At 40.0% G+C, this 26,209-nt stretch overlaps 1 protein-coding gene and 1 long non-coding RNA gene across 3 annotated transcripts in view; both read right to left on the reverse strand.

Annotated features, from left to right (window-relative positions):
* edil3a (EGF-like repeats and discoidin I-like domains 3a) overlaps positions 1-471 on the reverse strand; it is a 131,397-nt gene extending 130,926 nt beyond the window's left edge. Inside the window, exon 1 of one of the 2 annotated variants that reach the window (XM_072432742.1) lies at positions 166-471. In XM_072432742.1, the coding sequence (XP_072288843.1) occupies positions 166-232 (67 nt within the window). In that variant the 5' untranslated portion in view covers positions 233-471. The remainder of the gene's footprint in view (positions 1-165) is intronic. The other variant, XM_072432741.1, reaches the window with a different exon arrangement.
* The window catches only part of LOC140347147 (uncharacterized), a 413,233-nt gene that overhangs the window by 142,804 nt on the left and 244,220 nt on the right, over positions 1-26,209 (reverse strand). The gene's annotated exons all lie outside the window — the stretch shown is intronic.

Below are 26,209 nucleotides of genomic sequence, written 5' to 3' on the forward strand. Positions count from 1 at the left end.
AGGAGTTGTCTAAATAGCAACTCATTAGGAGCCTGGGGGGGGGGCACATTAGGGCTTTTATGATGTCAACGGGGTCTAGTGGCGGCAATTGACAAGTTGCACGGAAAAGTACAACCGCGGCGAGCAAACACTGTCATGTTCAAACAATGGTCAGCACCAACTCACCTGCTCTCACATGCTGCGGGACAGCGGTGCCCAAACAGAGCGCGAGCGAAAGGAGTAGTGGTCCCATCCTCTCAGCACAGCCCCGCGTGACAGCCGGACTGCCAAGGTTAGAGGTACGGCCGAAAATCACCACGCAAAAGCCAAAAGTTCTCCCTCGTCCGTGATGGCTGAGCAGTAATGTAAGCCGCCGAATACGTCCGCTCTAGAAGATGCTGCTGATGTCCTCTTCCGTGGTGAAGAACGTGCGTTCAAGTTTGCGTTCTCGCTTGGAAAAGGTGTGGGACAAGTGGACCGGACGCCGGCTCTGATGCCCTCCCGTGTCCTACCGCAGTGGTGCGATGTACTGGAGGCAGAGACGTGCGCGCTCAGCTCCAGGACAAGTCACAGCAAAGCGCGCGGGCGGCAGACTGCGCCTCCGGAAAGTTCCTTCAAAATAATGTAGCGCGTGCACGACTTCCGCTCTTCGCGCTCTTCACATTGTCTGTACATCAACATAGTGGCAGCATAGTATTTGGCAGAGGTGGGTAATACATAGTTACATCTATTTACTCAGATACTTTTACTTGAGACTTCTTGAGTCATTTTTAGTCTTGGTTGGTATTGGTCTTTTTCCAATTGTGAGTAGTCTTAAGTGACAAAGGATTTAAATTGAGAATATTATGTTTTTTGCTGCTTGTCTTCAGAAAGCTTCAGGTTAGTTTTGGTAATTGTTAGTCTGCTCTTAGGAAATTCCAGAATTGGAGCATTATTTAGCCTATAATGATTTGATCTGATTACATACCAGAAAAAGAAAGTGGTTTATTGCATTGTCAGTGAACAGAATTCACAAACTAGGATGTTTAATTGGCATTAAGGTGCAATTGACAACAATGAACAATAACAGTAGCAGCAAATATATGAAAAAGGACACGCATGAATTTCAAACGTACAAATAAACTAAATACAATATTTATGTTAAATATAATACTATTTGAATCACTACTTTGTATTCCTACTTCTATTATTTGAAAGTGGAAAATCGGTGGCTGGGGTAAAACTCTTGAATTCCCTGGACGAGAATGCATGAAGAGATACATGTTTCTGTAAAACCAGTGAATTAAATCAAAAGGTGTTCGAGACCATCTTGTATTTTAGTTGCATAGTGTTTTAAGAAATATATCTATGACATTTTTTATTCTCTTTGCTCCTTTTCGATTGTGATGGTGATTTTTTGTTGACTAGCATGACATGCAAAATTATGCACGATAGAAATAAACAATAATAATGAAACATTTCAAAAAGTAAAAGAGTTTCTCTCTCCAGAGTCCAAAACCAAAAGGCTCGAATAATAAGCCGTGCACCAAGCTCAACTAGGCAATATATACAATGCCGTAAAAATCATTCACTCTTAGCAGTGGCTTCTGTTTGGTCTAATTTTCTCTTGAGTAAAAGAACATGGAAAGTGAAGTTTGCTCATTTGAATGCTGCAGAGTGTCATGTCTCAGCAGAGTCAGGAAAGTCATGCCCATGTTCAAGGCATATACGGCACAAAAGACCAGAGTCTAAGCCGTCTAACAATGCATTCTTTAGGAAAACCTTCTTATTAAATACAGTTTTGTTCTGTTCTCTAACATGCTTACCTTGTTTAAGAAAAGCAATTTTCAAAAGCCTTTGAGATAGGGAGTTGGAATTGTATAATCAGCCTCTTCAGCCTTCCCTTATAACCTATTTTTCCTCTCCCTATGGTTTCCTCTGAGGTGTAAAGAAACCGGGGTTACTTATGATGAATTAGGCTTTTTCAAATATCTATTCTTTAAAAGACTGCGTTGCTCCGGAGCTGCTGTTTAAATCCCTCAACATGAAAGTGTTTTCGGCAGGTATCTGAAATAACACTTATACAACACTAAAAGAGCGTTGTGAGCACATCAACAATACAGTACACCACTGTCATATAGTACTACCTCGCTTGTAAATACAGCTGGACTACTGTCAGCTACTTTCATACCATACATTTGAACCAGTGGAACCATTATTATTATTATCATTATCAATCATTATCATTATAAAAAAATAAAATTAAGTCCTTTAAGTGTACTTTTTTTTACTTAAGTAGTTTTTATTGTGATACTTTGACTTTGACAAAATGCTGTACTTCTTTAACCACTGACTTCAACTACACAGTAAGTCAATGCCAACTGAGAATAACATTCCTGTACGTTTTGTACCACAATGGGTAGATTGACTTAGATGCCAGGCCTTCAATTGCTGAAAAGCTCCTATTGTTACTGTATATTGTGTGTAACCTTGATGGGGTTTTGGGAGGCCACTGGAATCTTATAATAGGAAAAATAACAATGTATCACATATTATTCGAATTGACCCAGAAAATGCAACCACATTTATTGTTTCTTTTTTCGCCACTGCCAATCAGAAGCGTTATCTAAACATTATCACTGCATTATACGACTTTATCCCTTATTGTTTACTGTCCCTGACCGTAGAAACATCTTGGATTAGATAGCAGTAATAATACACTAATAGGCCTATTATGATTGTCAGCCTATACACATCTTAGAGCAGTTTCCCGGGCTCAATCTAATCCTTCGCTGTAACCACAGTCGGCGCGTATACAGCAGCGCCTCTTCAGCTGTTGTCGCAGTCGGTTGTAATAGACGTGGTGAGTGAAACAGACAATAATAAATAAATAATATCACATGAGTATAAAGACTATCCTAAGTAGTGGTCCAAGAGTAAAAATGTATTCAGGGAAACAACTCCCCAAGTAAGAGTATCTGAGAAACTGTCTGGACGTTGCAGCGGCGTAGCCAGAAATGAGAAAATGGATGTGTTTCAAATGTGGGTGTGTCCAAATTACTATATTATATCATACACATTATAAGATAGTACTGACCTATGATTAGGTCTAATGAGCAGGGACATCAATACATCTTTGGCTATACAGGGACACAGGCTGTTTTATTTTACTTTTTATCTTGAAAGCCACTTCGTTAAGACACGGGGGGCTGGGGTTCAGATCGAAAGTGTGTGTGGGTGTGTGTTTTAAAATGTTGAGGCACTATAGATTTGCTCAACAGGCATGCATGTGTGGAAAACTGTGAATAATGAATTAATAATTAAAAAAAAAAACATCGAAATATTGCTATATTTTTGCGTGTTTCCTCCCTGACTGGACATTGTACAACCAAAAGCAGCCCCAGAGATATGTTATAATGGGAATCATCAGTTGAAGACAATTGTTTTATATGAAATTACTCATGAGAACACTAAAAAGGCTTCAAAGATAAGCTCCTCGCCATGCAGCTTGCCACAGAGGGTCAGACTGCTTTAAGATTTGCAATAACCTCAAATGGAAACTTAACTATGCATGAACTGAGCCTGTTCTATTGGCATGAGGCTTTATTATGCCTCTTGCCTTGAGCATGTCCATAACCACAGTTTTAATGAGGTTAACCTCTGTAAAACACTGGATCAGGGTATATCCGCCAGTTCTTCTCTAACACAGTATGCATTTTCTTTCAAAAACCCTTTTCTCTCTCACTCCCATATCTGCAGTTTCCCAATCACAGTGCCTGAGCAGTAAGCATGGCCGAGGTCTGTGTCTTGCACCTCAAAAGCCAGTCTAACAAAAGCCTAAAGGCGGACTACAAAAACGGAGGATGGTGGTGAGATAGTAAAAGAGATGGATGAAAGTAAGAGAGATGAAGAGTGCGCAGGGCGGAATGAGACAGTGTGGCAGGCAGGCAACACTAAATTAGATGCGCTTGGAGAAGAGACAGTGAATTAATTCCAAAGAGAATATTGCATCGTGTCTTCTTGGTGCTTTTGCTCTTTTAGCGTTGGGACACACAGCAGCACACAGGCTGTTGTGCTCCCAGCGCTCCTCTTTTCTCTATTCTCGATAGGGTTCATGCCACTGGTGACATCTCATAGTTTGTCATCTGCACCATTAACTCTTCTCAAACAACATGTACAGCTTGTTTTCCCAGGGTCCGGCTGGATTTCTTCTTCTCCCATCAACCAAAACATGCCAAATAGGCCAATGCCCCAGTACTTCTAGGTCAACATCTGGAGAAGGGTTCCTCAGATAAATATGCAGTTACATTTACTTGCGTAACCTTCTGAAGACATTGTGTCCGTGCATTTATATTATATGAAATCTTAAGCAATCTTTTAAAAAAAATTTAAGTCAAAACCTTTACTCAGTACATGTTTATTTTAGTTTCTCCAAATACTATTGTTTGTGTCACCACTTTTACTTCTACTAGAGTGATATTATTTTAAGGTACTGTTACTTTTACTTAAGTACACAAGTATACAGGCACTGCTCTTCGGTCACTCACTGCTCGTGTCATGTTGCCCCGGTGATATTGAAGAATGAATCATATAAACACGACACATTTCCCAAGAGGTAGCATATAGCGTATTTCCCCCCCCAAAAAGTGTCTATGGAGTCATTCAATTATCTCTTTCTTTTTTTTTTTTTTAGTTTTCCATGAGAATCAACCACCACAGAGGGAGCATTTTCCACAACACACCCTGAGCCTGACCGTAATAACTGATTTGCAGTGAGCCCCATCTGTTTCCACATGACCAAGACAACAATCTGCTGCTTGTCTGGCCTGAGCCCCCCATATTCATAGACCACCAGCTCTTTTGGTTTGAAATCATTACTTTTTTGGCTTGGTTTATCCTTTTCAGTTTCCCTTCTACGATAATGAGTAAGTGCTGACTGCAATAGTAATGACTAATGATAAACTGTATTGTCCCTCAAGCCTTAATTTGCCTGTAATTGAATAAGAATAGTAGATTGACCTCAACAAGAACAGAAAAACGCTATAAACAATTCCAAATAAAATAGTCACAATCCGTATGGTGTAAAACAACATTCAATTTCCTATTCATTCCGTGAGGGCAAATTAGACATGGCCTGAATGATTATGGGCAGAGATTAACACTTGATTTTGATAACAACATCTGAACAACATATTTGACTTCAGACAGTGTTCATTTCATCAACTAAAATATTTTTGTTGGTTTTCATATTTTTGCTGACTAAAACTAAATAAAAAATAAATAAAAAGTTATCATAAAGACTAAAACCCTGACAAAAAGAGAGATATATTTCTCAAATGATGCAAACCAAACATGAATGGATGAAAAGTGGAGACCTGGTCAACTTTTCAGTACCAAAACGTCAAACCAGAGCAAAAACAAACTCAACGTCCAAAAAAATGTCTGTTCATATTCATGAAGACATTCAGTGTACATTTATACATTTTAGTGTGAATATATGTAATGTATATTTTGGACTATTAAGGATTTGGTCAATACATTTATCGATTCAAATTAAATTAAACTAATGATAATGAACGCTGCTTTAGAATTACAGTAGACTAAACTAAAGCCTGTAAAGCCAGCCCTGCCTGTCAACAATGGCCTCTGACTTAGAAGGACTGCATTTCTGTTGTGGAGATCAATATGTTGGTGTTAATGCATTTGGCTGCAGGATTTGCAGTGTCCCATGTGTAAATTATGATTACTGATTATATGTAAGCCTTATCCTTCCACCTTTCTATAACTGTAACCAAAATGACACATTAAATCCCCAGACAATGATGAAATTATAATAAACACTTGGACTCAGTCTTATCATAATTAGTGACTGTAGTGGCGGGTTTGTGTGATTCAAGCAAAGATATGTATTACAATATTCGGAACACCGAGCATTGCATGAGAACAGAATTCTCAACTCAAAAAGAGGAGGAGTTGATGGTTGGAAAAAAAGAAAGTTCAATTTTTTCATGACCATGAATTACAAAAACACTTTTATCAAGTGGGACAACTGTGTATGTGGCATTTTAATAGAATTATTTCTTGTCCCTTGTAAACTAAATTAATTTTGTGCTTTGTGGTTTGAAGCAGTTCAACTATGGTTGAACTCTGTCTCTGATCTCATAAGCGTACATCTGTGGGGACTGAGAAAAACAAAAATAAAGTGCAAGTAAAGAACTCTTTCCAAATTGGTTTATCTAAGCCTAGTAACCTCCTTCTCCTTACCATTGACCCAGAAGTGCATCAACGATGGCCATGATAAGAACAATCCAAATTGGTCAATGAAGTTTGGAAAGAGCTCCTTTAGTATAGGAACATCGCTACAACATTACATCCACCGCACTGATCGCCTTGAGAGTTTCGGAATACAGCCGATCTGAAGAACAACAAGTTACACTTAAGCATACCATACATAAATAGACTCCACTTTATACATATATAAAGCAGAACTGCTTAGGGCATTTTTTATGTTATTCCAATGTGTTTAATGCAGCTTTGCACATATTAGTTTACATTAACATGACTAACTTACGTAAACTCACATAGAACAGATTTGACGGACTAAAGGATGGGATTTAGGTGAATGTGTGTTCTTTCTGAGGCAAATGCCACGTGAAGATGATGGTAAGTCTGAAGAATATTTATTAAGGTATACTCTGTCCATTGCCGTTGGAGATGGTTGAAAAAGTCTGTGCAGGTTTAGCGCATCTCTTTATTCAGCAGCAGCAGTTTCCCTCATGTGCAGTCACTTGAGAGGGAAAGGTTGAAATCATTCTTACCACCAAAAGCTCCTTCTCATTGCTCCCTACACCTCCTTCATCCTTCTTGTTGAATTCATGTTGTAGCTCTCAAAATAGGACAAAGAAGGAGATTTCGGATGTAAGATAACTGTCCCATTATCCTCTGTCCATAGACTCTCCTTCTCAGTGAGGAAAAAACAATTTCCCTGTGGGAAAATGTTGAAACCTTGGGAGAACCTGCTCCGGACAGGCTGCAGATGTTCATTTGCAGATAAGAGAGTTCATCCAGGTCATTGAGGAGCATCCAGTATCCATGTCTACAGGTCCGGCTTGTGAGATGGGACATCTCAGTTGCCACTGAAGCAGCATTGTCTGTGTCTGAAACAGTAGCACTCAGTACCACACAGGAGAAAACATGTGAACAACAATGAACATACACAGGTGAACTAAAATATTATATATTGTTTATAGGGAAAGTAGAATGAAGCAGAAGTGCTCAAGCTGCCATACTTCCCCCAGGATAGTAGCACCTAGAGCAGCGTAGCTGGGAACTGTAGGTTTTAATTTCTGTTCCTAACTGGCCTGACCATAAGTGATTTCAAAGAGGAACGTTTAAGCCTGGTCTTAAATGAAGAGACTGTGTCGGCCTCTTTAACATGGACAGGAGCTGATTCCATAACACAAGAGCTTGGGAGCTAAACACTCGACCTCCTACTGCGCTTTTAGAGAGTTTTGGGGCAACCAGAAGTCCAGCATTTTAAGAATGAAGTGCTGTTTGGATGACATGGTACTATTCTTTGAGGTAGGATGGTGCCATGCCATTTAAGGCTTTGCAGGTTAGGAGGAGAGTTTGAAATTTGATTATAAACTTGACAGGGAGCCAGTGAAGAAGCTCGAGCGTAATGCACTCGTCTCTTTTAGTTCCTGTAAACATGCTGTGTCGTTTTGAACCAGTTGAAAGCTTTTTATGAAGCTTTTAGAACAAGCTGCAAGCAGTGAGTTACAGTAGTCTAGATGTTACAAATGCATGCATATGTTCTTGAGCTTGATTTATATGTGCTTTGAACGTGAGCTCTGTCAAATAAGACCAAAATTTGTTTGTTTTTTTTACAGTAGAACAGGAGGCAACACTACATTGACTATTCTGATAAAGTTGTGTAGACGTTTATATCCTTCACACAAGCACTAAGTCTGTCTACTTAATTGGTCTGATCGGGTTTCATTGATAATGAAGTGGAAGTTAATACCATGCTTTCTGATAATCTTACCTAACGCCAGCATCTAAAGAGTAAACAGAATTGGGCCAAGTACTGAACCCTGTGGCACGCCGTAAGCTACTTTAGAACAAGGTGAGGAGCTCTGGTTTACATAAACAAACTGGCACCTATCAGATAGATAGGATTTAAACCAGCTGAGGGCGGGGCTTCTGACACCTACATCACATTCTAACCTCTGCAGTAGAATGTTGTGGTCGATGGTGTCAAACGCTGCGCTGAGGTCCAACAGAACCAGGATTGAGACCAGTCCATAGTCAGCGGCTAATAACAAATCATTTATGACTTTAACTAGTCCAGTTTCAGTGCTGTGGTGGGCTCTGAACCCTGACTGGAAAACTTCAAATAAATCATTTCCCTGTAGGTGGCGACAAAGTAGCTGTTTGACTACAACTCTTTGAAGGATTTGGGAGACAAAGGGAATAGTGAAATAGGTCTGTAGTTTGCAAACAGGTCAGAATCAAGATTAATCTTTTTCAATAGTGGTTTAATAACTGCATGTTTGAACAGAATCTATAATTAGGGGGTGAATGTCTTGGAGGAGTCTGCTTGGAATCAGGTTTAGAATACAAGTTGACTTCTAGAGGACATGATGGCTGAAGTTACCTCCGCTTGATCAACAGCAGTGAACCTTTCTTGTATTACAGATGGATTTATATGGGACAAAAACAGAAGGCCTGATGACCTTCTGTTTGAATGGAGCTGCAACATCAAGAGCAGACTTCTGAGAATTCACAGTTGAGTCAATGAATTGATCACTTACACTGGGACTAAAGCTATTCTTAACAGGATCTGAGAATATTCCGTCACATGACATGTCACTGAATATTGGCTCTATTATTTCTTTGAACTTTGAAATAGATTTTTAAGATATTGTCCTTTTCATTATGGTTTCATTCTGTGGGGCTGGATAATATTTAAGAATAAACTGAAAGTTTCATCTTGAAGCCTCTAATCACTGACGGTGAGGTGATGTGAGAAGACGGTGAGGTGAAGATTTTAAGCAGGGAGAAAAGATGGTTTGAAAGAGGAGTTAAGGAAGCTATTATTGTAAAAAAAAAAAGACCTTCTTTAAACAGAAATGTAGGGTTAAGATTCAACCTATAGTCTACAATGGAATATTGAAGCCCTGGCGAGGTAGAGGACATTCGGATGCTAATCAGGTGAGTGAGCCAGGGTCAGACAAAAACAAAGAGGAGACTAATTGCCCATTAAAGGACTGGTAGTAAACAAAAGGCTAGCTCGTTAGAAACAAAGAGGATAAGTCTCTGTTGAAACAAACAACTCTTTCCACTTCAGGAAGGCCCGCCCAATGGGCTGGACTTACCACAGAATAGTATAAATATCTGAGTTCCCGGCCTAATTTCTCTTATTGACAATGACTCTTGGATGAGAGTCGAAACGTCTAGTTTTTTCTAAACTGAGTCCAGATGACTACAACTGAAGCTTTTTCTACAATGGAACACTCCTGGACGAATGAGGGATTACACCGACAATAAACTGAAGGTACTCAAGAAATTACAGTTTAGACTGCAGCAGGTACCGAGTGTAGTAGATGATTAATTTGTTGATTTGTTGTTAGGATGCAAATCTGTGCTGATTCAATATTGTCTCGGTATAATCCAGGAAGAAAAAGCTGAAGGGAAAAGGCTACACATACCTGAATATGGTATCTGTTGATGATTAGTACACTCCATTACAGAGTCTCTCATTAATAAAAGGCTTAATAGCTGAGAAACAATATAAAGGGTTTTATTCCTTTTCTGCGCAGCTGCCAAAGACGAGAAACTCAAAAATCCACTTACTTTGTGGCAGAGAGGAGCAGAGAGCAGAAGGCTGACAAAATGTTTGTTTTTCTGGTCGCCACGACAATGAGATGAGAGATTGAAGAGGATGAAGAGGAAGGGAGGCCCTGTGGGCAGATGAGTGAATGAAAGCCACTGTTAACAGGTGAAACGCTGACATCAAGGTGCCATTCATAAAGAGTCAAATACTTACTTACGCACAACCTCAAACAATAACATAACATTCTAATACTACTAAACGCAATATTATACAAACAAGCACTACAGGTTAAGGTTTGTGTTACTTTTTCTACTTGGATCTTACACTGACACTTGTGTCCACAGAGACAGGAGGACAGTATCTGCAAGGCCTTGTCAATATATTGATCACAACCAGGGGGAGCGTCATGTCAGTGGTCATCCCAGCTCTGCTTGACTTATTGATCCCTTAATAGTTTTAGCCAGCAGGGTCAATGACTGTGCAGGGTTTAATCTGCAACTTCCTACTTTCTTCTTCTCACTATTACTTAAGCTACAGTTGTAAAATAAAGGTGTTGTTTCTGAACAAAATTGAACCTAAAATCGGTTGTGGTTTGCCTGATTACAGATCCGGTTCTCCAGGGCACAGGACTCTATCGATAGCGGTTAAAGGAGTGTGTGTGTGTGTGTGTGTGTCTGTCTGTGTGTCTGTGTGTCTGTGTGTGTGTGTGACCTTTGATTTCATTTTCATGTGTTCCTCTAATGTAGTTATCATTCAAGTTGATGTTTTTGCAATACTGATTAAAATATTTTGTTTTGAAGCAATCAGTTGATTCTTCTTAGAAGAAAACTATTATTCAGAGAATTAACAAATCTGTTTTTCTTTCAGCACATCATGAACAAGTCTATGCTAAAAGTAGAAATTAAAACTGAAAAACCTTTTTTTTCTGCTTGTCAAATCATTTCCTGCAAGCTCTTTATGATGTTTTATGCACTATAAAGATCCCCTGAAGTTGTGTTTTCACAGCAACATTTTAAGGTTTTGCAAATTAATATAAACTGTATGTGTACAGTGAGTGCAGTTAACTGCAATCATTTAAAACAAAAATATATTGGTTTGTATGTGTGCACGCCCCCTTAGATGGGCCATTACCATGGAGACATGTATGTGGGCGTGGGCTGTGGGGACCCAGGAGAGACCTTTGTGCCTGCCTCTGTCTTCCATTCACATGTGCTAATTTGTATAGTCTTGTGAAATCACCATTCAGGGCAGGGATGCAGAGATTACCCATGAATCCTTGTGCTATATCCAGACACTGCATAAACGTCTTCATGGGAAGATATCACAGGCATGTTCACGGTGGGGATTTGAAGGTCATATTTGGTTTAACTGCACCAAATTGTTTCATACATGCTTGATGAATATATTTAAACATGTGCACAATGGCACTTTCATATTTGCCTCTGGATTGCCCTTATTTTGTGACATTTTCCAAATCTTCTTATTGATGAGGGATTTCCCTTTGCCTCTTCATTCACCAGCAGTGAACTAATTATTACCCAGCAGTCGCCTCTGCTCTCACAGCTGCAAAAATAAACTTTAGGAGGCTTAGACTGCTGGAAGACATTCTAAAGTCGGGATAGAAAAATGTCAAATGTTCTGCTTAGTAAGGGGTGGGGGAAATTGAAAATCCTGTGGTTGTTTGTTGTATCTTGACTTGCACAACCTCTGAATTATTTACATAATCCAAAAGGGTAAGCATCATTGTTAAGATAATGCCTGAGTGTGCAAACTGGGCAGAGTATATTGAACAGCAAAATGTTTTCATCATAATAATTTGAGGCTTATAGTGTTGACAGCTCACACAGTTTCATTGGCTCATGGATGACTTTCAATCTGACCATTTACTTATCGAAGGGGCAAATTATGAGGGAATGTACATCGTTAGGTCGATTATATGGTCGATGGTGTCGTTTTATTAGTTGAGTGATTATTATTTTAGGATGATAAGGATTTTTATGCTCAACACCAGTAAGAAGAATACATGCAGTTTGAGTTATGTGAGTCTTTTTAGTGTCTGCTATTTATCACTTTTTCACAAGATCCTAATAATTCTGAGAGCGGTTTCCCGCACTATGCCACGTCCTCCTTTAGATGATTAATATGCACAAGGCAGGTCTTAGTCGACCACAAATGTATTAATAAAAATAATAAATATATTATATTTAACTATAGACAAAAAACACTTAACATTTGCTTCTAAAATAGTCTCAAATATTATAATTTTAGCATGTACAATTATAATGTGACCGGAATAATCACATGTATGGATTGACTCTTATAAACTTGACATATCTAGTCAACAGCCTTACATGTGAAAGAAACGAAAATAAGCCTGAATGTATGGTCAGAAAGGACAACAAAGTACTCTATTACAAATCTTATTATTGACTTAAGCGACCCATGAAGGAGAGGAGATTTGAAAAGCACACAATTCCCTGTAAAAACGAGGTTGTTGTTTATTGATTGCCAGAGTTTCCATGTCAGTGGTGCATGTGGACATACATATATTTAGTCAGAGTTTTCGAACAGCTCTTGAAAAAAAAAAAAAAACACTACACAGTGGATCAATTTCTAACTTTTTTCAAAATACTCATCTTAGATTGCCCAACCAGAACTGAAAAAATGTCAAATGGCTTAGACGTGATGCATAAAAACACACACACATTCCTTTGCTGTTTTCTTTTTTTCTTTTCATCTGCATGTTTTGGAAAAGAGTTTGCCCTCATCAATCACATCACGTCGAGCTTAAAACAATCTGAATGCACAACAGCAGAGCACCCGGAGCACTGAAAGAAGCACCAGTTTTTGCAGAGGCTGAATCCAATACAATATGAAGGCATTGACCTGAGTCTGTATGCACAAGAACAAATACAGTTAACAACACTATCGAACTAGTGTAGACGGCAGAGGACGGCGCTTCCCGAGTGTTTTCCGGGCCATGGAAGCAGTTGCAGCTGTTTTCCACTCAAGTGAAAATCCACTTACTGTTGGGAATTTACAAGCTCTCTGAGGCTGGCTATTGATGTGTGTTGAAACGGGTGCGCAAAAAGTGTTAAAAAGACAAAAACGAACAAAAACCTGACAATAACAGCAAACACTACGGTTAAAACAACAGTGGAAAGGATCTTTAATTTACTCTATACTGTATGAAGGCGTATCAAGGCCACTTAAAGATGAAGGGGGAAAAGTAGGATATTTTCAAGTTTAAACATGCAAATCTGCCATAAAAAGTATAGCATTTGTGAGATTTTAAACATGAATATTTATGAGATTTTAAACATGCATATTTATGAGATTTTAAACAAGCAAATGTGCCAAAAAACAAATAAAAAAACAACAGAAAATTTGCCTGAAATGAATGTACAAAGTGGAGTTTTTTCTAACAAAACTGCTACTTTTTAAAGGCAGATGAAAAAACATGCTATCATATAATTCTTCCTTTATCTGTAAGTGGCCCTAATATGCTCTCTGCTCTCATTAGATTAGGTTCCATGTATTAAATTCAGTAGATTTAGCATTTAGCTACGGGTATTGTAATGTACTAGAAGCAGTTATGGTAATAACAATTAGTATATGATTTGTTATGCATAATTTATTTGTTAAAATCTACTTTAAAGGGAGATGTTTAACAGTAAAAGTACTTTGAATGGAGTGCATCTGAGTACCGGGAAATGCCAAATGGTCGACTCTGATGTACAGTAAAACAAATTGCTGCAGATTTAATGTTTGTTGCATAATCCCTGAATCATTAAACACTCCATTTGCTGCTAGATGAAAAAGGGTATACGCTGGCTTTAAGTGTTCAAGTAAATGTGACTGGGCATAATTGCAATCAGAAAATCACAAGTGGGATAAAAGGCTGATTCACGACAGCTGAGAGATCACACAAGACATAATCCCTTTTATTTAATTACGTTTTCTAAAATGTCATTCAGGAAACCACAAAAACAAAAATGATTACAGTGCACATAAGAGTTAGCGATTAAGAACATAATTGGCAAAACAACAAATTTCCACTTAAGGAAAAGAAAAATGATAACTGCACAGCTGCATTGGAACCTCTAGTATTTGTGTTTATTTAGTTAAAATCCAAATCTGGTGCAATACAGCTGTGTTTCCTGTCAGTTCATCAACATACTTTTGTATTTGTCTATATAAATATATAATATAAAGTCATTTGACCATCACATGTTCACATTTATGCAACACTGGAACCACAGCCAAAGCATTTATCGTCCATTTGAGGATTGATGTCAGGAAAAAAAACTGATTTTACCAGTATTGTCCAACCTTATTCAGGATGTATTTTGTTCATCACACAGGAACCAGCACACTGTCCAAGAGCCACCAGGGCCCAAAGACAATCGCACATCTGAAGTCTGTCTATTGTTTGATCGACATTTTCTCCAAGGCACTAAACAAAGAAAACAATACCTAGAATGACACACAATGGCTTATTCCTACAGGACATCACAGAAACTCAAATAACAGGTTAATGCTAAAATGTTTTACGTCTTTAATTCTCTGTGGTCGACAACTGAACTTTATATTGCTGCAAAAATTAAGAAAAGATTACAATTAAATCCGTGGTCCTGTGGAAAGAATAAAATGAACAGAGGAAGTCTGTTGCTGTGGCTGGATGCAAGTTCATGCAGTGGTTGGAAAGTGAATAAATAAAATAGAAGGAAAGAACTTCAGAAGCTGCCTTGAGAAAAGTGGAAATACAGTATGAAGGTCTCTTTCAAAATCTTTTTTTGCTTACATCATTTGTCAGTTAATGAATCGTGCCACTTGGCCTTTTCCTTTGAGTCCATTTAATTATCTCAAGAAAACCTGAAATAGACACAATTCTATTCTTTCTATTAGCGTCATAACCGCTCAGTGCGTCACTGAACCATGCTGACATGGACCACGATGACATGGACCACGATGACATGGACCACGCTGACATGGACCACGCTGACATGGACCACGATGACATGGACCACGCTGACATGGACCACGATGACATGGACCACGATGACATGGACCACGATGACATGGACCACGCTGACATGGACCACGATGACATGGACCACGATGACATGGACCACGCTGACATGGACCACGCTGACATGGACCACGATGACATGGACCACGCTGACATGGACCACGATGACATGGACCACGATGACATGGACCACGATGACATGGACCACGCTGACATGGACCACGCTGACATGGACCACGATGACATGGACCACGCTGACATGGACCACGATGACATGGACCACGATGACATGGACCACGCTGACATGGACCACGATGACATGGACCACGCTGACATGGACCACGCTGACATGGACCACGATGACATGGACCACGCTGACATGGACCACGATGACACGGACCACGCTGACACGGACCACGATGACACGGACCACGCTGACACGGACCACGATGACATGGACCACGCTGACATGGACCACGCTGACATGGACCACGATGACATGGACCACGCTGACATGGACCACGCTGACATGGACCACGCTGACATGGACCACGCTGACATGGACCACGCTGACACAGACCACGATGACATGGACCGCGCTAACATGGACCACGCTGACACAGACCACGCTGACACAGACCACGATGACATGGACCGCGCTGACATGGACCACGCTGACACAGACCACGCTGACACGGACCACGCTGACATGGACCACGCTGACATGGACCACGCTGACACGGACCACGATGACATGGACCACGCTGACACAGACCACGCTGACACAGACCACGCTGACATGGACCACAATGACACGGACCACGCTGACACGGACCACGCTGACATGGACCACGATGACATGGACCGCGCTGACATGGACCACAATGACACGGACCACGCTGACATGGACCACAATGACACGGACCACGCTGACATGGACCACGATGACATGGACCGCGCTGACATGGACCACAATGACACGGACCACGCTGACACAGACCACGATGACATGGACCGCGCTGACATGGACCACAATGACACGGACCACAATGACACGGACCACCTTGACACGGACCACCTTGACACAGACGACCCTGACACAGAGCACAGCACACTGACGCACCACACTAATGGATTGTTATGACGGACCGCACCGACATGGACCACGCTGACACGGACCACGCTGACACGGACCACGCTGACATGGACCACGCTAACACGGACCACGCTGACACGGACCACGATGACATGGACCACGCTGACACAGACCACGCTGACACAGACCACGCTGACATGGACCACAATGACACGGACCACGCTGACATGGACCACGATGACATGGACCACAATGACACGGACCACGCTGACATGGACCACAATGACACGGACCACGCTGACATGGACCACGATGACATGGACCGCGCTGACATGGACCACAATGACACGGACCACGCTGACACAGACCACGATGACATGGACCGCGCTGACATGGACCACAATGACACGGACCACGCTGACATGGACCACGATGACATGGACCGCGCTGACATGGACCACAATGACACGGACCACGCTGACACAGACCACGATGACATGGACCGCGCTGACATGGACCACAATGACACGGACCACAATGACACGGACCACCCTGACACAGACGGCCCTGACACAGAGCACAGCACACTGACGCACCACACTAATGGATCGTTATGACGGACCGCACCGACATGGACCACGCTGACATGGACCACCAAGACACGGACCACTCTGATGGACCACACTGGACCACTGCTGGACTGCTCTGACTATTATCCCATAGATAGATACAGAGCGAATATGCTACTAAATCGCTTTATCACTGTAATCGTCGAGCAAAGTAGCTGTGGGGGTGTGTATGAGGGTCTGTGAAGATGGGAATTTTCGGAGCAACACCGCGTTACTGCAGGAGAAGCGTGCAAGAATCTGTGATTCTGAGAATCTGAAAATCTGTGATTATCGCATGCTTTGACTGGCTCAGTGCTGCTTGGTGGTCGAGTGGTTAAAGCACAGCACACATGCCAGGCTCTGAGTGCAGCCGGCCGGAATGTTGTGAGTTTGAATCCCAACTGCATGTCCTCCCTTCTCTCTCATCCCCCTTTCCTGTCTAATAAAGCCTACGGGCCAAAAATCTTTATAAAAAAATATCTTTGACTGGGTGAATGAGAAGGGAAAACAATGATAACAGGTTTAAAAGCTTTTGGAAAACTAGAAAAAATAATTACATTTACATTTTTAAAAATGGGTTTGTATACACAGAGGTGATGAGAGTTGAACTAGAGCTGTAAAGACCATAGTCGACAAATAATTTATGCAAATGCATTACAAACTGCAATTTGTTATATTTGCTCATATGTATTAATATGTACTCCCATGTTAGAGTGGTGCAGTGAAGTACTTGAATGTGGCAGCTTTATGTGGCTTCTCTGGCCAGTGAAGTGGCTCTTCTGACTGAGTACCTCTTCAAACAGTGGAAAACTGGTCTTGTTCTGCCAACTTCATCTTCAACACTGCTCGCTCTTTTCTATGAGCCAATGCATAATGTCAAATAAGCAGCAACAAGAATGGACTACCAAAGCCTATAGCTGTGGTCTATGAGTCAAGAGTCCACCAAAGCACGTAGTGCCAACCCATAATCTGATGTCAGTGTCATGGGGTCTGTTTACAAAAGGTCAATCGAGTCATATTCAGCTTTCTAATACACAGGATATATCATACAAACGGAAATCCTCTTTTGCATGTAGCAATCCAAATCTTCAAAAAGCTTAAAGGTGTGTTGAGTAACTTTTCAGGTGGAGGGTCTGCCACCTGCCTGTCTCCATGGAGATGCCAATGCTTTTCCTGAAATGTTCCACTATATGGTGTTAAACTAGCTCCATAAAGACAAGCAGGGTATGGCACCAGGCCAAGTCACATGACAGATCTGTGGAGCAGCGTCCCCATTTACAGTAAGAAAGCAGGTTTTCAAATATATTTATAATTCAGCTGGCATGTAGAGCAGAGATTAAAATGCAGACTCACACATTGTATTTGAAAGGGTCCATACCGTGCCATTGTCTGCAACCACTGCTTTAAATAAATCTGAACATTGAATTTTGAATGTGTTTATCCTATTTTTAACCTGGCAGACATTAAAGATTTTTGGACTTCAGTAGCACATGCCCAGGCTGGGCTGAGTGAAGATTTAGAGACAGCACTTAGCCCCACGCTGTGAGTCTGTTGGGGGTTTAGAATGGCACAACAGGAATCGGCTGCGAGGAAGGCTCAACAAAGCAAAACGTACATCGATTAGCTAACAAACTGCCACTGACAACTGCATATGCGCAAAACGGTATCAAATCGATCTCTGTTTGGTCAATACGTCCCAAATGCCTGCTTATTTGGCACAAAAAACCTTATTAGCCACTTGCCGCCTGGAACATTTGCAGCAAAGCACAAATTTAATCAGTGGTCCTGCACAGTAACTAAAACACGAAGCCAAACCATCATTCTGAAATCCGGATCTGAATCTGAGTTTTGGCGATGAATTGGTTGGTGGTGTCTTAACTCGATCAACATTTTTTTTAGTCGAGAAATAATTAATTAGGACTCTAAAGGATTTTAAAATAATGTTCATTTTTATTTGTGTAACACTAAACAAAGTTACAAAATGGCTCAGAGGGTCTCAATTTTAAACATTTTAAAAGCAGACAAAGGTTTTTTTAAACGCTTCTTTAAAGTCTCAAGACAATGTACCTCAGATTAGAAATATATGGACAAAAAACATGGACTAAGTTGGCGGGAGCTTTGGGAATGTATTGTGAATGTATTGTGCCTTTTTTCATGCAAATGTGCTTACCGGTAAGTACATGTACAGTATTTAATTGGATCATAGAGAGAACTTTGGCTAATTGAGCTTTTAGTCGATAATTGATGCACAGGGAATTTTAGTCAATCAATAATTTCTTAATTTGATTATAGCCCTTTCTGAGTCATACGTTTCTCTTCTCAATTCTTCAAAGAAGAACGATGTAACGTGTTTACATTATTAAAGGTCTTTGTAAGTCCCTGTGGTGGTTAAATACGGTGTGTAGTTTCGGGGCGTCAGTCTTCGCCCCCTGCTGTCTCTGGGCGGAAAACCAGTCTTGCAACATTGCCAACATCCACCCCAAGCTCTTTTTTTAATTAGGCAATGTTAAATGTTTTTGTGTGTGATTTTACTACCACATTTCAATAAAAAAGAATAAAAAAGAACAAAAAAAAGCCATGTATTTTCACAAGTGAGCTGCAGAGGGCTTCATCGCTAACTTTACTTATTTCTGCTTTAAATACACCACTAACTATTTAACAATCTTGTAAAATCACAAACACTATTTTTAACAAGTTTAATAATGTCAACAGGGCATTTTTTTTAAACTTTCTTCGACTAATAAAACAGACCAGCCTTGACAGCGTAAGATAAAATGTAGAAACAGTTGGCCGTTTTGAAAAGCAGTTTAAAAATAGGTTCTTGTATAGGAATGCACTGCCCTAAAGCTGCTGAAATGATATTGATAATACCCACACAGCATCACCGACCTCTATGCACACGGCTTTATCTCTACAGGCACAATTTCTGCATGCTCCTGGCTGCTACTGCAGCACAATCCCACTCCTGTATCCGTTTGTGGGGGATGTTGACATTCACAGTGAGAAGTGCTGTGCAGAAATGCTAAGCAGCTCCACCATACTATATTTTGCACTTTGGAATCATGGGTAATCCTGACTGTTACAGCCAGAACGCTTCAAGCCTAGACTAACTTGATATATGGTCGGGCATTGTGGTTGCATTGGGGAATTATCGTGTAAGTCTCTGGACATGTTATGTTGTCTATACTCGCTACAATAGAGACATCAGAAAACTCATAGAGAAAGTGTAGTTTTTACCTTGGGCTTTCCAGGGCGCTCAGTTTTTTTCTGTCATGGTTTAACTTAAATCCTGTTTTCTGGTGTAAGGCTAGCAAGTTCAGAGTCATTTCATGGTGGAGAGTCCCACCAGGTTAAAGCTTTTTCACAAGCAAGACACAACTTTGAGCATTATGAAAACTCTATGCTCAATGTTTAGAAAGAGAAAAAACATTAACACGGCTTTTTTCAAGACGTGTTAATGTCATAATTCATAAAGATAAAGGTGCACTTGTGGCAGGGAATCAGATGGATAAATAATTGTGTTCCCTCTAATTGCATTTCTTCAATTAAATGTTTTTATAGCAAAAATACCTTGAAGAACGTCTCTCCACAGATCTGATCCCTCACTTGGCGGCATCACCTGCTTGTCTCTGTCGATTGCTATTCTGAAACATTCAAGGCAAAGAAATGACATTGGCATGGAAAACAAGTGGCAAGTTTAGAAAAGTCACATACTGCACCTTTTAGTACAACTATTTAAATATTGTATAGTTTTCACTTTATAATGAGATTGTTGATAATATGGAACTATTACACCGTCACACGTTTGGAACTGCTTTATTTTCTTATCAAATACAAATCTATATGTGCAACGGGTCTTTGAAAACAAAATAAAATGATTTCAATAAATAAATACGGACTCTATAGATCTGCTATTGAGGAACGCTCAATAATGGCATTAACCAGTGCAAATGAAGTTAAAGAGGTTGATTAGTTCACTTATGGCCTGAGGTCTCCGGTCTGAGTTAACTTTACTTGCTGTTGCACCAGGTGAACTCTCTTGGCCACGGACCTTAGAAATTTGAATGGAAGTCCACAGCGAGTGGCTCTTGCTGCTGGCTATTCTCACACACTCCATTTCATATTTCCATTGAAACTCGGTTATGGAGTTTTGAGCTTACATGGTGCAAAGTCCTCCTTATATTCTCATATGTTAAGCCATCAGGCACTGACTTAACACTTGTGCCTTGTTAAGGAACATTTGTGCAGTGGTGGAAGAAGTGTTTGTTACTTAAGTAAAGTACAGAAACGGTGATACAGTAAAGGTATCACATATTAAAAGTTACTTCAGCACATTAAGTACATTCAATTACATGTTTGGAATTGTACTTTCAGTGTAAACGTATTTTGCACATATTTTTGAGAACTATAAAAGACTAATATGTGACGATCTTGATAAAGAATGGTCCTGAACACTTTCTCAGATTCGTATGTGTACTTTTGTTTGTTCAAAGCCAAGACTTACACTCAGAACCTCAGGAGTTTACCATAATCTTACAAAAAAAAAACACCTCAAACCGGACCGAAAGTCTGTTTATGTAGTGGAGTAGAAAGTGCAGATATATGCTATTAAATGCGATGAAATAATAGTAAGAAGTATCCACTGTAAGATGTACAGACGCAAGTACAGATACCTCAAACTTGTCCTTTCTTGTACTTTACTTTTGTACTTCATTAGAGTAGTACTCTTCGTTAGAGTTGTACGGGCGGCAGTAGCTCAGTGGTAGTGCTCGTCTGAAGGTTGACTCTGATCTGAAGGTCGACTCCAGCTCTGGTCCCGCAGGTTGGCGGTGCAATCGCAGCTGCCTCAGGTGAATACTGCTGTTGTGTCCTTGGGCAAGGCACTCAATCCAACTCGCCCCCAGTGTCTGCGAACACTGGTGTGTGAATGTTTGTGTGAATGGGTGACTGGTTCCTTGAGTGCCTTGACGGTAGAAAAGAACTACCATATTTTCCGGACTATGAGTCGCACCAGCCAAAAAATGCATAATAGTGTGAAAATAACAAATAATATCACATATAAGTTGCTCCGGAGTATAAGTATAAGTATATAAGTATAAATATAAGTATAAGTCGCCCCCCGGCCAAAACTATGAAAAAAGTCCGGAAATACAGTATATATAATTTGACCATTTAAAAAAAATAAAAATAAGAATCCACCACTGCAATTAATTTAATTATTTGAAGATGAAAATCTTTTCAGGTTCAATTTTCTGCAGAAAATCTTATTTAAGTCCCTAAAGTTTCTTCCTTCTAAGGGAAATAATCTGCCACCCTCCAACAGTAGTTTTGCACATGAGCAAATACTTGATGAATGTGGCCCAATGGCATGGTCAAAACAATTTATATTTTTCACAGTGCAACAATTAATTCTAGGATTCTGACCTTTGTACATATGAATGCAATATATTGAAAGTCAGTGCCTGTTCTGGTGTAGGAGTTTCATATGGGGCTCTGTAGGTTATGTTCAGAAATGAAAGGTATGGTCATATTGTTATGCCTGTCCCCACTCACCAAAATACATAAAGCTATAGAATGCTCTGTATTTTCCAGCATGTCTGGTTGAGGCAGAACGCTGAGTCGGACAAAACCTGCTCTCTACGTTGCCTTTTCTGCTTACTCTTACACTTTATCTGCATGCAATATTTACCCAAGACATACACGTTCAGATGACAAGACGTGGAGCGCTCGCTTGCGTTTTCTCTGCTTCCTGTTAGATGTGCACTTGATTAATATCGCTCAGCCGTTTCCAAACCTATCCATAAAGTTGTCTTTGATGATAAATGGGTGAGCTCAGTAAACAGGAGATCTGGGATATGCAAATGTGGAGCTTGGTTGCTATAGTCAGATATCACAGAGGCGGCTTTCTGCATGGCTTAGTGACAGTAGACAGGTGGATATGATCCTGGGGGTTTGTGTTCATGCATGATACAATGTTGAATTAGCTCTGTCGCTAATCCAGCTTTTCTGATCAGAGTATGATTTTCAGATACAGGAGTTCATCTTTTTAACATTAGCACCGTCTCTCATATGAATGATAAGACCTCTTTTAATAGCTTTGGCATTTACGCACATTGGGTGGTTCTCCACTCAGAACTGAAAGAATAATCATTAGAACAAGATTTATGATGCTTTTGGAATAATGGCCAATGGCATGTGAGAATATGGGAGTTGGGAGGGTGATGGTAGAACGTAAAGAACATATGATTTTAAATATTAATGTATGATTTATTGATATAATCTTTTTCAGCTCTTGATTCACATGTATTTGTTTTCGCCATAATTTTTATTTTATGATATATATTTTTTGGTCATCAATGTTTTTACATCAACTAATACTACTACTACAACTACTAGTATCACTACTGCTACTACTGATTCTGATCCAGCTGAACATTAAACTGTCACACTTTGTATTAAGCTGCTCTCTTTTCCTACTGCATGCTGAGACATAATATGGAGCTATTGATTCAAAAAGTATTTTTAGAGAAAGCTATAGCCCTGGGTGGAACCTCGGCGTGTTCCTCAGGAAATGAGTACATTTATCTGCCCTGAGCTGTCACACAACCAAGTGAAGGCTTTGATTAAATGAACTGGAGATAAACAGAGTTCAGATAAAAACCTTTGAACTGAAAATAGACTCTACTCAGTATTGATCTAGAAAACACAGGAAATAATTCCAAGGTTATGTGTGAATAAATTATAATTTTATAAAATATGGAATAAAAAGATCACATTAACACAAGGTAGAGCATTTATAGACAAAAAATAGCAAATTTGAAATCTTGTGTGAAAAATGTTCCTTTTTTTCCAAACTCCAGAGAGTTTTATGTTAGAAATGTTTCAAAGGAATTTTGAATGTCTACATTTTTAGTTTTTGTTCACTCTGTGTGTCTGTTCTGTGTCTTCATCTGTTCTATTAAAAAATTAACTCAAAAATAGAAATAATGTTACTGAAACCTTAAATACACTAATGTTATTACTTTAAAAACATCAACTGTGTCTGTGGTTGTAGTAACACAATTATATAAAACATTATGCTTTTATTTAATTAAATGTATTTTTTATTTTTTATTTAATTATAATTTTCTCTAAGCATACAAGACAGTATTTAAAGTACCGGAAAACACATGAAGCACAGCATGTTTTAGCAGGTGACACATTAACAATCTAACATGAACCTTTTATTCATATCACGTTGGCGCATGTATGAACTTAGTAAACAGAAGAGAACAGCTTGTGCCTCAGCTGCGTCTCTGATGTGTGGATGTTTGCTTATTTACAGAATATCATTTATTTACGTTGCACCTTTGGCGAAAGCTGCCGTAGTGTTATGCTTGGAATGCAGAATGACCGTCTGAGAGGAGAACCAGCCCTACTGCCAACATCAGAGGGAAGGACAATACGAAAGACCACACTCACGAGCAGCTTTGTAACATGATGAATGTATTTATGTTTATTAATCAATGGTTTTAGTAAACTGACCAAGCTGAAGATGGGTCTCCGCCTATAAAAAAACATTTACCTTCACTATCTTAACCTTGATACCAACTAAAGCTCATAAGGGTAAGACCTCTGTTATAATAGACAGCTGATGACTGCAATAATCACAACTATAATCTGCATAATTTACTGATTATAATTAGTAAAAGTTATTTATTCATTCATTCATTCATTAATGTTTGAGCCTGGTGATAAAATATTCATCCTGTAGTGAATGATGTTGAATTACTTTCTCCGTCTTGTGGGCCTAATCTTGTGTGTCGCTCCACCTTTACCACGTTACCCTGCTGCACCACCCCGCTCTGCCTCTCCATTCAGCAGTTCCACTCACGCAGCCCTCCTCCACCCCAGCACCACCCCAGCACCACCCCAGCACCACCCCAGCACCACCCCAGCACCGCCCCAGCACCACCCCAGCACCGCCCCAGCACCGCCCCAGCACCGCCCCAGCACCGCCCCAGCACCGCTCCAGCACCGCCCCAGCACCGCCCCAGCACCGCCTTTACACCTCACTCCATATTTAGATCTATTTTTCTTACAGGTTTTTATTTTCACCACCAGTGTCTAGGTTCCCGGGGTGAGGACTTCCATCATATCCTGCTCTACTCCTACGCATCGCTCATCATTCCCTGCCTAAGCGCCAAACATATTTATCAATATAGTATACATCGTTTTATCATCATTAGTTGGACGAATGAGGGATTACACCGACATCATTAGTTGTATTTCATTCTTTATTGTCAAACAAGCATCATTTTTATTTGGGTCTCTCCAGGTGGAAATGTAAATGTCCCCAAAGGCAAGTTATTTCTATCCATCAATTCTGGAGTAACCTTTTAAAGCGTGTAACCTGCCTGCCGACAAAGAATGCTATATGCTTTTGAACATACTGTACATATTTGGGGATTTGTGGTGAATATTTACCATTGCCCATTTTAAGAAACCATCTGCCTGAAGTGTGTATTGTTATGTTTGCGGTTCTGCACTCGGCCATCTGTGAGCCTTTTAAGTGTTTTTGCACACTATTCCGAGGTAGAAATCAAGTGACCAGTTTGGGGCGCTGCCATAGCTGTGGACATTGGCAGACAAGTCTCCCAACACTAGAGAGAGTGAATAATGTGTGACTGGAGCGGCGTGAGGAGCGGCTTATCGAGCCACAGCAGATTCCCAAAACTTTGTTGCCAAAATTACAATAAACCAACATCTACTGTCATTTTTTTGTCCACAACCCCATTTCACAACCATGATGAGTTATGATAATGAGGTCTTCTCAGTAAAATAGTTTAATTTATTTATTATTTATTTATAAAGGGGAAGACCTCAATGAGAAGCTCTCTTTTTCATGGGCACTCTGTGTTCATAAAACACACATGGAACAAGTTACAGAATATCAAGATGAAATGCCAATAAAACCATTAATTCAAAAAGTTAACAAATGTATATTATGTTATGAAATAATGCAAAGCAAGAGTACTATCTTAGCAGGTAATCGTTAGCAACTGCCCTAAAATGAAGAGAAAAAAAAAGAGATCTCAATTGACGAATCCCTGATCTGATGTTCAGCATATACAGTATTGAATACTGTCGGTGTAATCCCTCATTCGTCCAGGCGTGTTCCATAGTAGAAAAAGCTTCAGTTGTAGTCATCTGGACTCAGTTAGAAAAAAATAGACGTTTCGACTCTCATCCAAGAGTCATTGTCAATAAAAGAATTTAGATCGAGAACTCCGATATTAATACTGTTCTGTGGTAATGACCCAATGGGTGGGTCTTACCACAGAACAGTATTAATATCGGAGTTCTCGATCTAAATTCTTTTATTGACAATGACTCTTGGATGAGAGTCGAAACGTCTATTTTTTCAAACTGAGTCCAGATGACTACAACTGAAGCTTTTTCTACTAAAGTATTGAATACTCAAGAAAAATACCAAAGAGAGGTGAGGCCCTCAGTGGGTTTGTCAATAGGTTCCAGTTGGGTTTGCCTACATTAAATCTAAATTGGGTTTATGTGGGCCACATCTGGGCTACGCAGACAAAACCCATGTACTAAAATTACTATACACTTAAAGAAATAATAGAGGATTTTTGGCGCCAAATCTGAGTCTTATTTCCTCATGGCGTGGACAGCCGAGT

The sequence above is a fragment of the Eucyclogobius newberryi genome, unplaced genomic scaffold (genome assembly GCF_026437365.1).
Source record: "Eucyclogobius newberryi isolate DKJ021-1_F unplaced genomic scaffold, fEucNew1.0.hap1 SCAF_6, whole genome shotgun sequence".
NCBI classification, from domain to species: Eukaryota; Metazoa; Chordata; class Actinopteri; order Gobiiformes; family Gobiidae; genus Eucyclogobius; species Eucyclogobius newberryi.